The sequence below is a fragment of the Notechis scutatus genome, chromosome 1 (assembly GCF_049901735.1).
Source record: "Notechis scutatus isolate UNSWTSFEM ecotype Mainland chromosome 1, rNotScu1.2, whole genome shotgun sequence".
Classification (NCBI taxonomy): Eukaryota; Metazoa; Chordata; class Lepidosauria; order Squamata; family Elapidae; genus Notechis; species Notechis scutatus.
The window spans coordinates 211,173,053-211,188,995 of NC_142009.1; the positions used below are offsets into that span (position 1 = coordinate 211,173,053).

Here is a 15,943-nt window from a genome sequence, read left to right on the forward strand (position 1 = left end):
TAATAATACAATATTTATTGAAAGATCTAATGTACTTCATAAATTTTGTACTGAACTCAATGTAAGTGTCCTTGACTATTATTATAATGCAATTTTTCTTTCAGCTGCTGTAATTTTTAGCTTTTGTTTCTCAATATTATCTTTTCAGTATTGAATAATAATTATTTTGACCATCACCTTTGCATTAAAAAAATACATTTCCAAGAAAAGGATATGCATCTTTGACATTCACAAAGAGCTCAAAATCATGTTAATGGTTTTATGTATTTACTCCAAAATAGGGACAATAACAGGAAAAACTCAAGCCATATGAGTTAATCTTCTAATTCCTGAATTGAACTTGAGCAGCAATTACAGCTGTCTTTTATTAAACATTCTCTAAGAATTCAAAATGTATGAAATAAAAATGTATTTTATATTAAGCTCCTTTTAAAATTACAAAAAGCTTCCTGTATCCTCCATTATTAGAGGTTTTTAAGAAGAGATTGGACAACTATTTGTCCAATGGTATATAGGGTAAGGTAAGAAGACCTTCCTACTCTGTTATTCTGTAATTCTGTATTTTAAAAGCAAACTTTGAATGATTTCCAAAGCGACTTTTGAATTCATTATTTCAAAGATAATGCTTATTAAATTTGTATGCAATTGAATAATTTTGGATGCCAATGCTTGCAAAATAAAATTCAATAAATTGTCTATCGTGAGAAAAATTTACAATTAAACAAAATTATTAAAAACTTAAGAGGAGGAGAAACATCACCTACAACATCCCAAACACCAAAGTCCCCAGCTAGCTTAAAAAATAGAAAAACAACGATAATATAAATTATAAAAATAAAATAAAAGCATAATAATGGTGATGAATGAACCTATTTCAAGAGTGCTATGGAAAAGTTCAGCCCTCAGTAATCATAAATAGCCTTAAACCTTATTTAATCTTTATTAAACACATTTGATGTGTCATGGTTTGCCCCTTCTTGATTATTTTTCAACTATGATGATCAAGGTTTTCTTGGGCAAAAAAATTAAAAAACTGATTTTATTTCCCATATATATTTTGCAGTACCAATTATATTATAGAAACTTTTCCCTGAACAAATAAGGATCCTAATATTTGCCAGGATTTCAGTGGAGTGAAATAAAGCTTTCAGGTTAAGTCTTCAAAGAAGCTGAATTTAGAAATGGTTTGTTCCAGCCAGTGGTCATTGTTAAATAAATGCTTAATTATAAACCTGAAAATGTGAAAAATTTAATCCACTTCTAATCCAAAATTTTAATTTATACAGTGAAAATCTCAAAAAATGCCCTTGCCAAGAAAAAGTAATGATAAGATATACCGTTACTTGAAATCATGTGAAGGAATGAAAATAGGATGGAGTATTAAAATATAAGCCAACCTTTGAATTAAATAAATATCTGAAATCCCTGTTTGCTTTTAAATTAAGTGTTCTCCCAGAATATTACAGACCCTTGTAATGTGCAGTTGCTGTTCTTTTTGTTTAAAAAGTTAAATTGCCCTTCCTATCCTTTTATCATTGATATGTTCTGTGATAGCAATTCCCGGAATCTACAGCTCAATTCCTCCAACTGAAAAACCAGAAAGGCCTGATTTTGTGATCCCAAGTAAACCAGGCTTTAAAGTATAATATTTAAAAATTCCATTTTTTTTCTTTAGCATGGAACATACAGTGTTGATTTAAGGATGAAAATTCATGCATCTTTCTTCAGACATTTTTTTCTAACACATGCAATTCTGTACGTTCTTTTCATACTATGGTGTGGCATGGTGGCTCAGATGCTGGCCTTGTCAGCTGGAAAGTCAGCAACCTAGATCTGATGCCCCATGACAGGGTGAACTCCCATCCTTGCCCCAGCTCCTGCCAACCTAGCAGTTTGAAAGCATGCAAATGTGAGTAAATAAATAGATACCAGTTCAATAGGAAAGTAACAGTGCTCAATGTCATGCTGGCCACATGACCATGGAAAAGTCTTTAGATAACACTGACTCAATGGCCTTGAAATGGAGATGAGCACCGGCCCCTGTAGTCAGCAACAGTAAAATTCGCAGGGACTCCTCTTTTTTTTTCATACTATACAGTTGTTTTCAGGTAGCAAATTATTAAGTTACAAAATTAAAATTTTGTAAAATCCAGCCTTTATGAACTTGAGTATGGCATCAAGAAGCTTATCTGAACGGTTGCCTCATGATGTTATGGTATGTACTTTTCTCTTTGGAATCATTGCAATTAGGAACAGAAAGAACATTGGAACTTATCTAATGCAATATGCTTTTTTACATTATCATCAATAATGTAGGTATTTATAAAGTGCTTTTATTAATGAACTGAATTACAACATTTGAAATGAAATATATATACATCTATATGCGTTAATTTCGTGCATTTCTTCAATAAGTGCAAATTAGGAAGTTCAGATTAATATGTGAATAAAATGGATTACTTCCTCCATCTCTAATCATTTGACTGGATAATTTTCCTCTCTTGTGCTAGTGCAAATGCTACAGAAGCCTTCTGAGGGCTCATTATATCCATTAACCTTAACACAATAATTGCCAGGTTTACAAAGCAGGCTGACAGACTCCTCTGCATTCTAATGTTTGAAAATGATTAAAGTATAGTGTATAATATGTGCTTAATTGCATAAGATTTCTAGATGCACTCTAAAAAATTTTAGAAGAGCAGAAAGCCTTTCCTGAAATTCTGCAGACTTTGCTAATCAATGGTTGTATTTCACATTGTACTTAGACAAGGCTTGTTTAACTGTCATTTATTGAATAAATTAAAATCAGCTGGATTTGCATAGTTTGCTTAGCCAGTATTTATAGAACACAATGACTGAGATTATGCAATCCTGGCAATTTACATTTTATTTTAGTGTTCAGTTGAACATAGCCAATGTCCCATAATTGAGCTAGATTAATCTATGATCAGGCTTAGAACATGGCAGCTTTGTTGGTTCCTGCCCTGCTTTTTCTTTAACAGGGTTTTTGTTGAAAGTCTATTGGGGTTGTATTTCCCATTTAACTCTAATCAAGAAGGCTTAAGCTATAAACAGTAATTGTAACCTTGTGCAGCTCACTTTCTCAGCAAAGAAAAGGCAGATCTCTTTGCATAAGTAAATATCAATTATTTGCGTTATATTGGTTTCTTACTTTGTAGTAGATAAGTGTTAAACAGAATTCATGCTTGTTCATTTTTCTTCTGGCAATTAAATACACTATGTTGATATATTTGAAAAAGTTGGCAATTCTGTGTAATAGCCTTTGTGAGACTATTGTTTATGACATGATTAAGATATATACGTATCTATAGCTTGCTTGCTTGCTTCCTTCCCCCCCTCCCTTATTTTTAGAATAAAGAAATTAGTGCCATTCTTCCTAAAGTCAATGCATATGAATCAACGAGACTTAAAACAGACAGAATCAAAAGAAAAGAATTATATTGCAATTTTAAAATATTAATATTGGCTCTAGTTTTAGTTTCTCCAGGAGCTGTGACCTTAAAAAGGATCATGGGACAAATTAATCCCATTTTGTAAACTAGAGGGAGTACTAATGGCTCATAGTTTAGCATTTGTTCTCATTATTTTCAGGTTAGAAGAAGTGAGAAGAAAGGCTAGCTTGAAACTAGTTTGTGGAAAAGAATGAAAATTACACTTTGTGTCATTACAATTACACTTTGTGTCATTTAACCATACAAAAGAATACATCTAAATCTCCAAGATGGGAAATGCTACATTTTAGGCTGCTGAATGAAATTCTTTATGATCTTACACAATCATCAGTGTGTTGGCGTTGAAATACCAACTAACTGGAAGAGGGCAAAAGAGGAAAAGGAGGATCTAGGAAGTTGCAAAACAGGCTCATATCTTTATCTGGAAGGATTCTAGAATAGGTCATAAAGAAATCAATCTGTAAAATTGCATAATGATTACTAGAAGCCAGGATTGATTTGTCAAAAACACATGTAGAATACCTTATGCCACCAGACTTGAAATTCTAGAACTAGAAAACCTTGAATTACGCCGTCTTCGGTCTGATTTAAGCATGGTATATAAAATCATACATTGCAATGTCCTACCTGTCAATGAATACTTCAGCTTCAACCATAACAACACAAGAGCACACAATAGATACAAACTCAAAGTTAACCGCACCAAACTTGATTGCAGGAAATACGACTTCAGCAATAGAGTGGTCAATGTCTGGAATACTCTATCCGACTCTGTAGTTTCTTCCCCAAACCCCAAAAACTTTAACCTTAGACTGTCTACTATTGACCTCAGCCCTTTCCTAAGAGGTCTGTAGGGGGGCGTGCATAAGCGCACCAACGTGCCTACCGTCCCTGTCCTATTGTTTCTCTTATTCTTCTTTTATTTTTCTTATATGTACCCATTTCATGTATTCACAACTATGTATACACTTATACTTATTATCTTGTAAACAATTGGCAAATCAAATAAATAAATAAATAAATAAATAAATCTTACCAGGTCTAGACATTTTGGTGCTCTAGACCAGAGGTCGCCAACCTTTTTGAGTTCAGGGACCACTAATATGAATTTTGACTGATGGTGGCTTGCTGATGTTGGTGGGAAAGTTGGTCCCATATTCCAGAGCTGCAGTAGTCACAGGACTGGCCCTTTGGTTATCCTGGAGCAGCTGCTCCTCCACCTGGGTGCACCGGCCTGCCATGGACTGGAGGAGCTGCTCCGGGATGATCAAAGGGCCAGTCTTGTGACTACTGCAGCTCTGGAATATGGGACTGACTTTCCCACCAATGTCAGTTAGCCACCCCAGGGTGGATTTCCATCCCCCGCTGTTGGTTTACCTTCCAGTTCCAGCTTGCATGGCTCTACTCAAGGTAAGGTTGGGGGTTGGGGCCAGCGGGTAGGCGGGCCATGTGGGCCTTGTGTTTCTGATTTTTCTTAGGAATTTCAAAATGATATGTTTTATTTTTCCCAGTTTTTGAGCTTATGATTTTCAGCCCTGGATATTTATTTTTTCTTTTCAGCACTATTGCCATAATAGATCAACAATTTTATTAAACTAAATTTATTTTGAATGGGCACACCAGTGCACTTTTCTGGGTACAGGTAGTTCTTGACTTACAACCATTCATTTAGTGAAAATGCGAAGTTATAGCTCAGTGAAGAAAGTGCCCACTCTTCACACTTATGACCATTGCAGAAACCCCCTGGTCACATGGTCAAAATTTGGCTGCTTGGCAACTGGCATGTATTTATGACAATTGCAGTGTCCTGGCATCATGTGATCATCTTTTGTGACATCTGACAAGCAAAGTCAATGGGGAAGCCAGATTTACTTAACAATCATGCTACTAAATAACTGCAGTGATTCATTTCAACTTCCCAGAATTCCTGAGCCATAATTGTCCACCCCTGATGTACTTTATTCTCTTTTGGTCAGTCCACCTGGAATATTATCTGTCCAACCTGGACACTGTATTTTAGTGGGGAGTCAGGCAAACTAGGTTTAACCAGTATTTAGAAATGAAATGCTATGAAAAGAAATGGAAATAACCCAAAAAGTTCAGTGTTGAGAAAAATGAAAGGGAATATGACCATACTTTTCAATTACCAGAAAAGTTCTGTTCTTATATTGTTATAAAACAGAAAACATTGAATAATGAATTCATTAAAAATGTTTCTGGTTCAATATTAGGAAAAAAATACTTAACAGTAAGAACATTTTGACAGTGGAACTAATTACCCAGGGTTCTGTTGTTTTGTCCTTTACTAGCTGTATTCACACATAGGCTGGAGAGCTGTCTCCTTAGAGATGCTTTAATTTGAATTCTATTGTGGGTCAGGAACTAGGCTTGATGTTGTAAATATCATTTCACAGGTCAAAGATTCTATAAAAGCCAGTATATAAATTTTAAAAAAGATATATAGAAAATCCTGTGTTAAAGACAGTGTTTTTGCACACGAAAGTCAGACCCACCACGTCCATTCATTTGATCCAGAGATTTTTCTGCCTCTTGTTTGTTCTTTTTAAATGCATAATTGTTTCACCATTTCCCTTTTTCTTAATTTTTAAAACTTGGTTATTAGAATGGCCTTAGTCTATTAGCGATTCATACCTCATAGAGTTCGGAAGGGATAGTATAGATAGTCCTCAATTTATAATCACAATTGGGAACAGAATTCCCATTGCTAAGCTGTTCCCTAAGTTGTTAAGTGCGTCACAGCTGGTTCTGTTAAGTGATTTTGTTTTGTGGTTATGTGAACCACACCTGATTTTTATGAACTTCTTTGCTATGGTTGTTAAGCAAATCATTGCAGTTGCGAAGTGATTCATGTGGTTAGGAAGCAAATTTGGCTTGCCTCATTGATCTTGCATGTTGCAAGCTGACTAGAAAGGTCACAAATGGTGATTACATGATGCTGCAAAACTGCTGTAAACAGACTGGTTGCCAAGCAACTGAATGGGGATCCTGTGTTGGTTGTAAGTGTGAGGATCAGTTGTAAGGCACTTTTTTCAGTGTCATTGTAACTTAGAACAATTGCTAGATGAATGGTTGTATTACAGGTAGTCCTCGGCAGGGGTGGGATCCCACCGGCATAACAACCGGTTCGTTGAAAGCGCGCGCACGCAGCACTTGTAAATCAACTTCTCCTGCAAGGAATAACCTTCTGCTGATGCTAGCGGCACTCAGCTCTGCCACGCAAAGCAACTAATAAGGTTGTTTTATCAGGGAATAAAGGACAGCCTAAAGCTCGGGCAGTCGGGTGAGCCTAGCCGAAGAAAAGAAGCGAACCCGGTTCTGTGTCAGCTGCTCTTCGGAACTATAGAACTGGGCTGAATCTGTAGAATCTCATCCCTGGTCCTTGGCTTACAACAGTTTGTTTAGTGACTGTTCGATGTTACAACAGTACTGAAAAAAAGGGACTTATGACCATTGCAGCATCCCCACAGTCACATTTTACATTCTAATTCTTGACAACTGATTCATATTTATGACGGCTGTAGTGTCCCAGGTTCATATGACCATCTTTTGCGACTTTCTGACAAGCAAAGTCAATGGGGAAGACAGACTCGCTTAATAACTGGGCTACTAATTTAACAATTGCAGAGATTGATTTAACAAATGTGGCAAGAAAAGTTGTAGAATGTGACAAAAACTCACTTAACAAATTTCTCTCTTAGCAACATAAATTCTGGGCTCAGTTGTGGTCGTAAGTCAAGGACTACCTGTATTTCTTTTGTTGTATTTAGAGAGTTCAATTTCTTTTCCAAAAATAATAAAAAGTTATGTGTGTTTCTTCAGTGCTTAGTAGTCTGTTTCAAAAAAGGAGGTTTCGTGCGATCCCACACAAGGTATGGCACTTTTCTAACAGGTTGGTAAGCTATGAATATAGCCTACTTGTTAGAATAACTGAGAAAATAGCAGCAGCCTGCTTTGGATTGTCAGTAAACATCTATTTATGCATGTGCAAGACTTCAAATTAGTGTAGCTGACAGGAAAATGTTAAGAGACAAATGTATCACTTGTTTTTGGGTGTAAGTATAATCACACTGAGAACTGCATTGCATGATCTTTTTTTTTTGTAAAGTAGGTGACTTTTTATGCGAACATATTCTGCAGTATATTCAAAGAAAAAGAAATTGGTAGAAAATAATTAGCTGCTAGATGTGTCTACAGGCCTAGCTAAAGCCTATTGTGGAAGGCCAGATGTCTCTCTCCTGTATTTTTTTTTCTATGTTTATCAAGAAATTGAACTGTCAGATGATACTGAAACATTTTTAAAGAAATCTGTTCTTAATGCATAGATTTTATATATCAGTATACTGTAATTACTGCAAGTAACATTGAATAGGCTCATGTTACACTTTCGCTCCACAAGCTGCATTGGTTGCCAGTCTGCTTCCAGATCCAATTCGAGGTGCTGGTTTTGACCTTAAGGGCCTTCGTGGTATGGAATTGCGGTGTCTGAGGGATGGTCCGTCTCCATCTGTCCAGCAGGTATGCTGCAAATGGGTTTCATCTGATGGGACCCAGGAGACGGGCCTTTTCTGCTGTGGCACCCACTATTGTCTCATTGTTCCAGTGGAACAGGCTGCATCCTTGTCATTTTTTCAGGAGACCCTTAAAACATGGTTGTGTGAACACACCGGGGATCTCAAAGCAATAGTGATTTGAGGAAATGGCTGCCTTGTTTTTAATGCCAATTTTCTCCACCATGTTGTTAATAATATTGTTCATGCCTTTTAATTGTAGCTGTTTTATTTTTATTTTATAATTGATTTTATTGTAAGCTGCCTAGTCACTTTACTGTGAGATGGGCGATTGTATAAATTTGAGGAATGAATGAATGAATGAGTTTTACTTCATGATAAAATACGGCATTCTTTAACAGGATGGAGCTTCAGCAAGTCAGTTTGACTTGTGTACCTTCTTTCAGGCATCACATGCATTTTTGCTTTTCATGGTTCTAGATCTTAAATAACTTCCTGCTGGTTTCCTAATTATTGTGGTACATTAAAATTACATATTACATATTTCATTATATATTTTAAATGGTGAGATTTTTAATTAGAATAGTGCTTAACTGTCTGTTATCACACAGAATTACATGTACTTATAGAAAGGAAAGCATTGTTTCAGAAATCTATGCAAAAATAATTATTAGATATGAGAGAACAGAAGTTCTTTTTTAAAAAACTTAGTTATAACCAGATTCATTTAACAAGGCAAAGTCAGTACTTGAGATGAAAACCGTACATTTTACTTATAAATAATTTCTAAAAAACATTCATTTTTTTCCTGAGCTGGAAATTTTTAAAAGTTGAAATTGGGCATAGAAAGAAATACCTTTAGTATGTTTATATTGATAAGTCTCAGTGCTGTATGTCTTAGAAATAAGCAGTTAGCAAGCAAAATAAATCAATGCATTGGTTAAGAGATTTTCTCAAAATTCTTCGAAAACCTTTGGGTAAACTTTGTTTTCCCTTTAAGATGAAAACTGATACCAAATAGTTCATACAATAAAGTAAAACAAAGTAAGTAAAAATATAAAAATTATCCTGGCAAATGAAAAAAAAGTTTTTCCACAATATTTATTGCATGTAGTGGTGAGACTAACAGAATATTATCTCATAAAATAATCATGATATAAAATAATAATAATAATAATAATAATAATAATAATAATAATAATAATAATTAATAATAATAATAATAATTTAGATTATTTAAGTGCTGTGCCTAAAGACCTAGGAAAGCACATAAAAACAATTGGCACTGACAAGATCACCATTGGTCAGCTGCAGAAGGCCACCTTACTGGGATCTGCTCGCATAATCCGCCGATACATCACGCAGTCCTAAACACTTGGGAAGTGTTCGACTAGTGATTTGTGATACGAAACCCAGCATGGTTATCTGTTTGCTGTGTATACTGTCATTTTTGTGAATAATAATAATAATAATAATAATAATAATAATAATAATAATAATAATAATAATAATAAAAACATCCATTGAAAAATCTTAATATTATAAGAAGGAGTATATTGCTTTATGAAAAGAAGTAGAATGAAATCTTACTAGGATTCCTAAAACAGTAAAGACTTGCAGCCATTGTAGACCTAGAGAAAATGTGCAATAAATATGTAAAAAGCAAATTTATTAACTTGGTTCCGGCCTATTATGAGAATGAGGCTAACTGAAGACTAACTTTCCACACATAGTGATGATCAATCAAAAGGTACCCTGTTGATCCTCATAAATCTCCCTACAGAAGGCTTTTTTCTTCTAGCTTCACAGGCTTTCTGCCTGCTGCTGCTCCTGTCAGATTGATTCTGAAAAGATCCTTGATGTCATCGTCTTTGCACTTGTACTTAAGCCAGCTTTTCTCAGGGGGACTAGTTGGCAGGGAACATGCTGATTAGGGAGTCATTAGGACATGTGTTGTCTGAATCCATTTCTAAAAAATGGAGATTCCTATTAGCGGTGCTGAGAGCAGAGTATTCAGAGCTCAAGAAAAGATGCTTCCAAGAGGGGCTTCTCTGGCTTGGAAGAAACAGAATGTGCGCTTTGATCCTGAGCTCTTGAATTTCAGGGCAGAGTATGATTTGAGAGAACTAGACAAATGTCTATCTTAAATTTAGTGGCTTTTAATCTTGCCTTACAGATAGGAATATTACGGGCCAACGTGTAGAATATAACATTAATACCCATTAGAATAACAAATATTGGCCTGTACATGTTTATTTATTTTTTATCATAAGGTACCAAAAGGATATCAAGGACTATGCTGTTTTGCATGGTCCTGTTTACACAGATAGCTGAGGAAGTCCAAGAATACCAGCGTAGTTCATCTGAGCAATTGCTTTATTACTGTATATGTATATGATCAGGGAACATGCATGATATAAGTGCCAGAGAATATACAGTAACTGGACTAATGAAAGATAATGTTAATGAACTCTCCTGGTATCAGTCTTGTGAGAAAGTCCAGCTAAGAAGCACAACCTATTAACTGTCTATATTATAAGGTTATATTAACAAAATCTTGTAAGTTTGAAAGTACATCTCTCTCCTCTCTCATCTTTACTGTCCAAGAAACTAAGGATAGTCCATTTTTGTCGCTTTCTCATTCCTTCTGTGAGCTTAGCTTCTTCTTTTTCAACCATTGTGAAGTCTGTGAATCTTCCTCATCTCCCAAGGCATTCCCACATATCAGTCCACCTGTTGCTTACCATATCCATAAAATTTGTGAGTGCTTCTCAAATAAAAAGTATTTGTCATGCACTGTGATTCATGATTCATTAATGATTTCTTGAAAAAGTCATTTCATCAGGTGGGCTTTACTTATAAAATTTTCTGGGAATCACTGCTTAATGTAGTTTAATTTAGATTTTCAATTGCGTAAAATCAATTTCATTAGAACTGCTTTCTTTTTAACAAGAAGCTAAAGCTCACGTTTAATCTTGCAACACAAAAGAAGAAATGTGTGGTCTCGCTTGTAGAATGCAATCTATATAAAGAAAAACCTGTTTCTTTAAACACTAGTCACAACCCAAACGGGTTGTGTCATTTTGTATGTGTAGTGCTGAGACCTGGCCTGCTCAAGTTGTAGCCACACTGATGAATTAAACCACACTGATGAATTAAAAGTCCTCACAGGCTGCAAAGAAATATCTGACATGCTATGAGCTGTTTTGGGGCTGTAGCACTGGCAATAGTAATAAGTCTTGGAGATGCTTGCCATCACATTTTTGGGGGTAGTGGCAACAGTGAATTTATTACTTTTTTAAAAAAAGGTCAGTGGGTTGCATAATACGTCATGTGTTTTGCAGGCCAGGCTTAGATATCATTCAATCCCCTAAACAAAGAATTCTGGTAGTATTAGAATTATTGAAAATATGGCCAAGGAACCAAATTGTGCTGAGGCATTATGACAAATCATATATTCCACAGTGATATATAAATGATATCCTTAATGATGAGTGCAAAACGAGCAGCTATTTACCCTTCCCTTCTTTCCATAGGGAAAAGTTGTCTGTGGCTCGGCTACAGCAAGAAGTTGCCCGCAGTAAGAGTGACGGAACAATGGTAAGTTTTGGCAGTCCTCCAATTTGTATTTACAATTGTATTGAAGTTAAACCTTCAAGCATGCTGACTTTGATAGCAAGTAGAACCAAAATATAAATGCAGTCAAAACTTTATTAATGTATCTTTCTCTTTTTTGGTGGGGAACATCAAAATCTGGGCAAGGTAAGAATCGTGGGAAAAGGTTATCAGTAAAAATACTGATTTCCCTTCTGATGACCAAGTGAAAAATCATAGTAATTAAGTACATAAATAGGCAATTAGAGATTGGAATTAGATACACTTGATTAGTAATTAATCACCCATTACTGGCAATTGACAAAGAAAGCCATGAAAATGCTTGAAAGATTGATTATGCTAATCCTTAGTCTTAGATCCATTCAGATTTTCCCTAATTTTTTGTTGTTGTGAGATTCATTTACAGTATAGCATTAGAAAGCTACAGTGCAAAATTAGCATTGGTAATCACAGTATTGATTTAACAAGATCTAAATTTTTCATGAACCTTACTGCACTTTTGTTTTATGCCCTCACTTTGTGAATGAGGTCTGCTTACGCTGAGCTCTGAAGGATCATATGAAGATAAAAGCTTGATTCAATATAATGGTAAATCGGGATTTAGCACCATCTGGAAGAACTTCTGTGATGCTGAATGAACCCTAAGTCTTTCATTCTTTCCTTTCTGTCTGTTTACATGGTCAGGAGGAGGATTCAGTTACTGTGATTTGTGCCTTGCTATTACATACAAGCCAGAGAACATTCATTAAAGCAAACTCTGGTTAGGAAACCAAGTTAGGTTTTGCAGTCCAATTAGCAATGTATAAGTATTAATTTTAAACTGAATTGCCTGATGTGTAGCCTATAATAAACTAGAAATTGTGGAAACTGGGTCGTGATCATATTCTCCTTTGAGCTATGTTATAAAAGAGGTAACCTAGAGGTTTTTCTGGGTCTACAGTATCATTCATATGACACAACAATGAATACAAGCACAACCAAAATTCTAGAATTGGCTTCTTCTAATTTGAAATTTAATGAGACCAATAATTGTTTTATATATGTACGTGTATAAAACCCAAACTATGTTATAGTTAAAAGCCTGGTGAAAGAGATGCAGTTTACAGACCTTCTAAGCACCAAGATAATAAACGAGAAATACAACTTTTGAAGCATCCCTTTTTACTGATAGATCAATTTAATACTTTTTATTGGCTAACATTTTTTCTAAATACTTTTGTCTGTCCCTCTGATATGTTTTGAAATTTAATATTTCACTTACCTATGTCATTTGGCATTTGTTCTATGCCAGTCTCTATTCAGCTGAGGATGAAATTGATTGTGGAAAAAAGTATCACAAAACAAGTGGGGGGAAAAATCTAATAAAAATTGAATGGAACATGCTGTCTCTTTGTTTCCGGTATCGTAATCATAAATATGATTTTGGCATTTTGGGGACCCTTTAAAGGGATGCCCATCCATAAAGCTGAATGCTCATCACTATATAATATAAATGGACAAGCTTAAATTTAATTCAAAATTAATTGCTCCTTTGAATATAATATTTTGAGCAAAATCAGCACTGGTAATAGAATTACAGGTTCTCCTTGATTTACAACCATGTGTTTATTAACTATTCAAAGTTACAATAGCATTGAAAAAAGTGACTTACAACTGGTTCTCGCGGTCTCAATTGAGGTTGAAAATAGAAGACTTCCTGTACTTTAGGATATATCATTTTCAGAGGTGGTATTCAGCAGGTTCTGACCAGTTCTGGAGAACCGGTAGCGGAAATTTTGAGTAGTTCAGAGAACCGGCAAATACCACCTCTGACCGGAGATTTTACAGTATCCTTCCCTTGCCATGCCCCCAAGCCACGCCCACAGAACCGGTAGTAAAAAAAATTAAATCCCACCACTGATCATTTTGCATTTATTTATTCCACAATAAAACCTAAGTTTCTCTTTGAGGCAGTAGTTTGGATCCCATGTTTATTATAATCGATGGAAACTTGGGCTTGAGATACATCTGAGATGCTGAGATCCTAGAGACAGGACCAGCACGGCTTCTGAGTGTCTCAGTTGCCTGTTTTTATACAGGACTGGGACATAAACCTCCTCTTGCCCTACTTCAGTTTCCTGTAATAGAAACAACTTTAGCAGCTGGCTTTTTAATTATAACTAGTATCTTTCATAGTTCAAGAATTTATATGGCCTCTTCTCAGCAAGTCTAGGGCCAGTGATGCTAAGGCTTCTATTTCTTAGTTCCCAGGCAATAATAGCTGTATCTTGCTTGGTGATAGAACTTTTCCCATCAGGTGGGTAAAAAGTTCAAAGGCTGAATTTTCATGTCTCAATGAATGCTTATTGTCAGAGGCAATATAAGAACATTGTCTCTCCTATTGACTTGGTTTTCTCAAAAGGACACCACTAATAGCTCTATTGCAAATGGGAATCCAAACTACGATTCTGTTGTCTAAATTGGAACTACTAGCTTAATCTGACAGATGCATTTAGATAGGACTCTCTCTGTGTACTTTTGGATCAGATAGTGGCATCCTTGATTCCTGGTCTCAAGGAAAAAGATTTCAATTCGTCAGTTTTGCTGTCTTGGTCTTCTAGACAGTTTAAAAAGCTCTGGAGAAGTTTTCAAGTGCCAGGAAAAAGGATCTGTGGAGATCCTATCTTTGGGCATTCTGGCCCAATTCTTCATCCAGTTTATGAGATCAAGAGGATGAAGAAGTATGTCCTGATATGTTATGCCAGATAAAGCTGATATCCTTCAACTTTACTTTTAAAGTCATTGAAAAAGGCTTTTCTAATAGGCGTGAGGAAGCTGTGATTTGATTTCTGTGGGCTTGTTTCTCTGTGCAGCTGCCTATAGTTGGTGGTACATTAGGCCTTTAGTTCTACTTGAGATTCTTTGCAGTTATCTCATTCAGATGTGAGGATTTTCGAGAGCTTTTAGTGGTTTTTTTGTGCTTTATTTCAATTCTGTAAATCTCTGCAGTTTTCAAGAACCATTATAAATAAATAAAAGAGTAACAAGAATTAGAGAGGCAATAACTGTTCAGTAGTTTCAAATAACAAAATGTTCTGTTATAAAACATGATACAACAATAAATGTATTCAGTATTGGTGTGGGAAAAACGTCCACTTAAATTAGGAATTAGAGGGATTTGAGATGTATCAACAAAGTGTCTTTTATTGTTGCATGTGCAATTACAGTGGTCACAGGAATCCTCAGCCAAGGTTGTAGAAGAGAGTTTTTAGATTAAATTATTTTGGTTTATTACTTAGAAATGATAAAGAAATACTGCAAATCGCAGTGTGAGAATCTATACTGGAATACTTCTGATAATACACTGGGATGATTGTAGGACATCACCCCTGCATTCCTTTAAACACAATCTGTCTGTAAGATAAATGCATACAATTGGGAATTTCTCATGATTCATATTTCAGCACAAATCATTTTTTTCTGTTTGGTAGCCTTTGTCTCAATGAAGCATTTCATTGTATTCCTTTAACCTTTATTAACTCTTATCACTTTTTTGTTTATTTTTTAGGCTGTAGCATAAATTACAGCTGTCAAGATCTTTATTTCATAAAGATTAAAGCCAAATCAATTCTTCAATTAGTCTTTCAGGTTGGCATAGATTTCACTAAGGATAGGCCAGAAGTCCTTATTTTGCTATGTTCCCTGCTGTGGGTTTAAGTAATACAAAGTGATTATCATGGCTTCTACTCTGCATCTGTCTAATTCACACCTGCACCCTTTTGTAGAAGCACAACACTTTAACTGAATATGAGGTCCCAATTGGTTTGGTTCTTTTCCTTTTTAAAATCCTTGAACGTTAGATTGATTTATGAATGTATCAGATTCTTTGTTAGCGTGTAAACTACTAATTAATTTAAAGCTCCTCTGGGAAAAATTAAAGCCCTGGTTAAGACTTTCAACAGGCTCAGATGGTGCTAATAATAGGAAAGCAAGTTATATTAATGAATTTAAGTGTAATCTTTCCTATCACATCCCTTCTCCCAAATTACTTCCATATGCAGGAAAAAGCTGGACCAAACTAGATGGAACCAAAAAAGAGTTAGAAGATAAAGCAACATCTTAAATCTTGAATTAAATAGTGACTGTGGCTATTTTGGTGGTGGTTTAATTTTATACTCTTTAAATTAATATTATAACTATATCCTGACTAGATGGTATGTGATTAAGAAAAGCTATATACTTTATAAATGCAGGTCTTTTATTAATAACTTTGTTCATATTTGTTAACACTTTATCAAATTACTAATACTTTTTAGCTACAAATTTGTTGTGCATTTATATCCCTTT

At 35.1% G+C, this 15,943-nt stretch overlaps 1 protein-coding gene across 4 annotated transcripts in view; it reads left to right on the forward strand.

Annotated features, from left to right (window-relative positions):
* Nucleotides 1–15,943, forward strand: part of NCKAP5 (NCK associated protein 5) — a 711,275-nt gene that overhangs the window by 309,882 nt on the left and 385,450 nt on the right. For all 4 annotated transcript variants that reach the window (XM_087950139.1, XM_087950137.1, XM_087950138.1 and 1 more), the window contains one exon: nt 11,539–11,602. In XM_087950139.1, the coding sequence (XP_087806265.1) occupies nt 11,539–11,602 (64 nt within the window). The remainder of the gene's footprint in view (nt 1–11,538; nt 11,603–15,943) is intronic.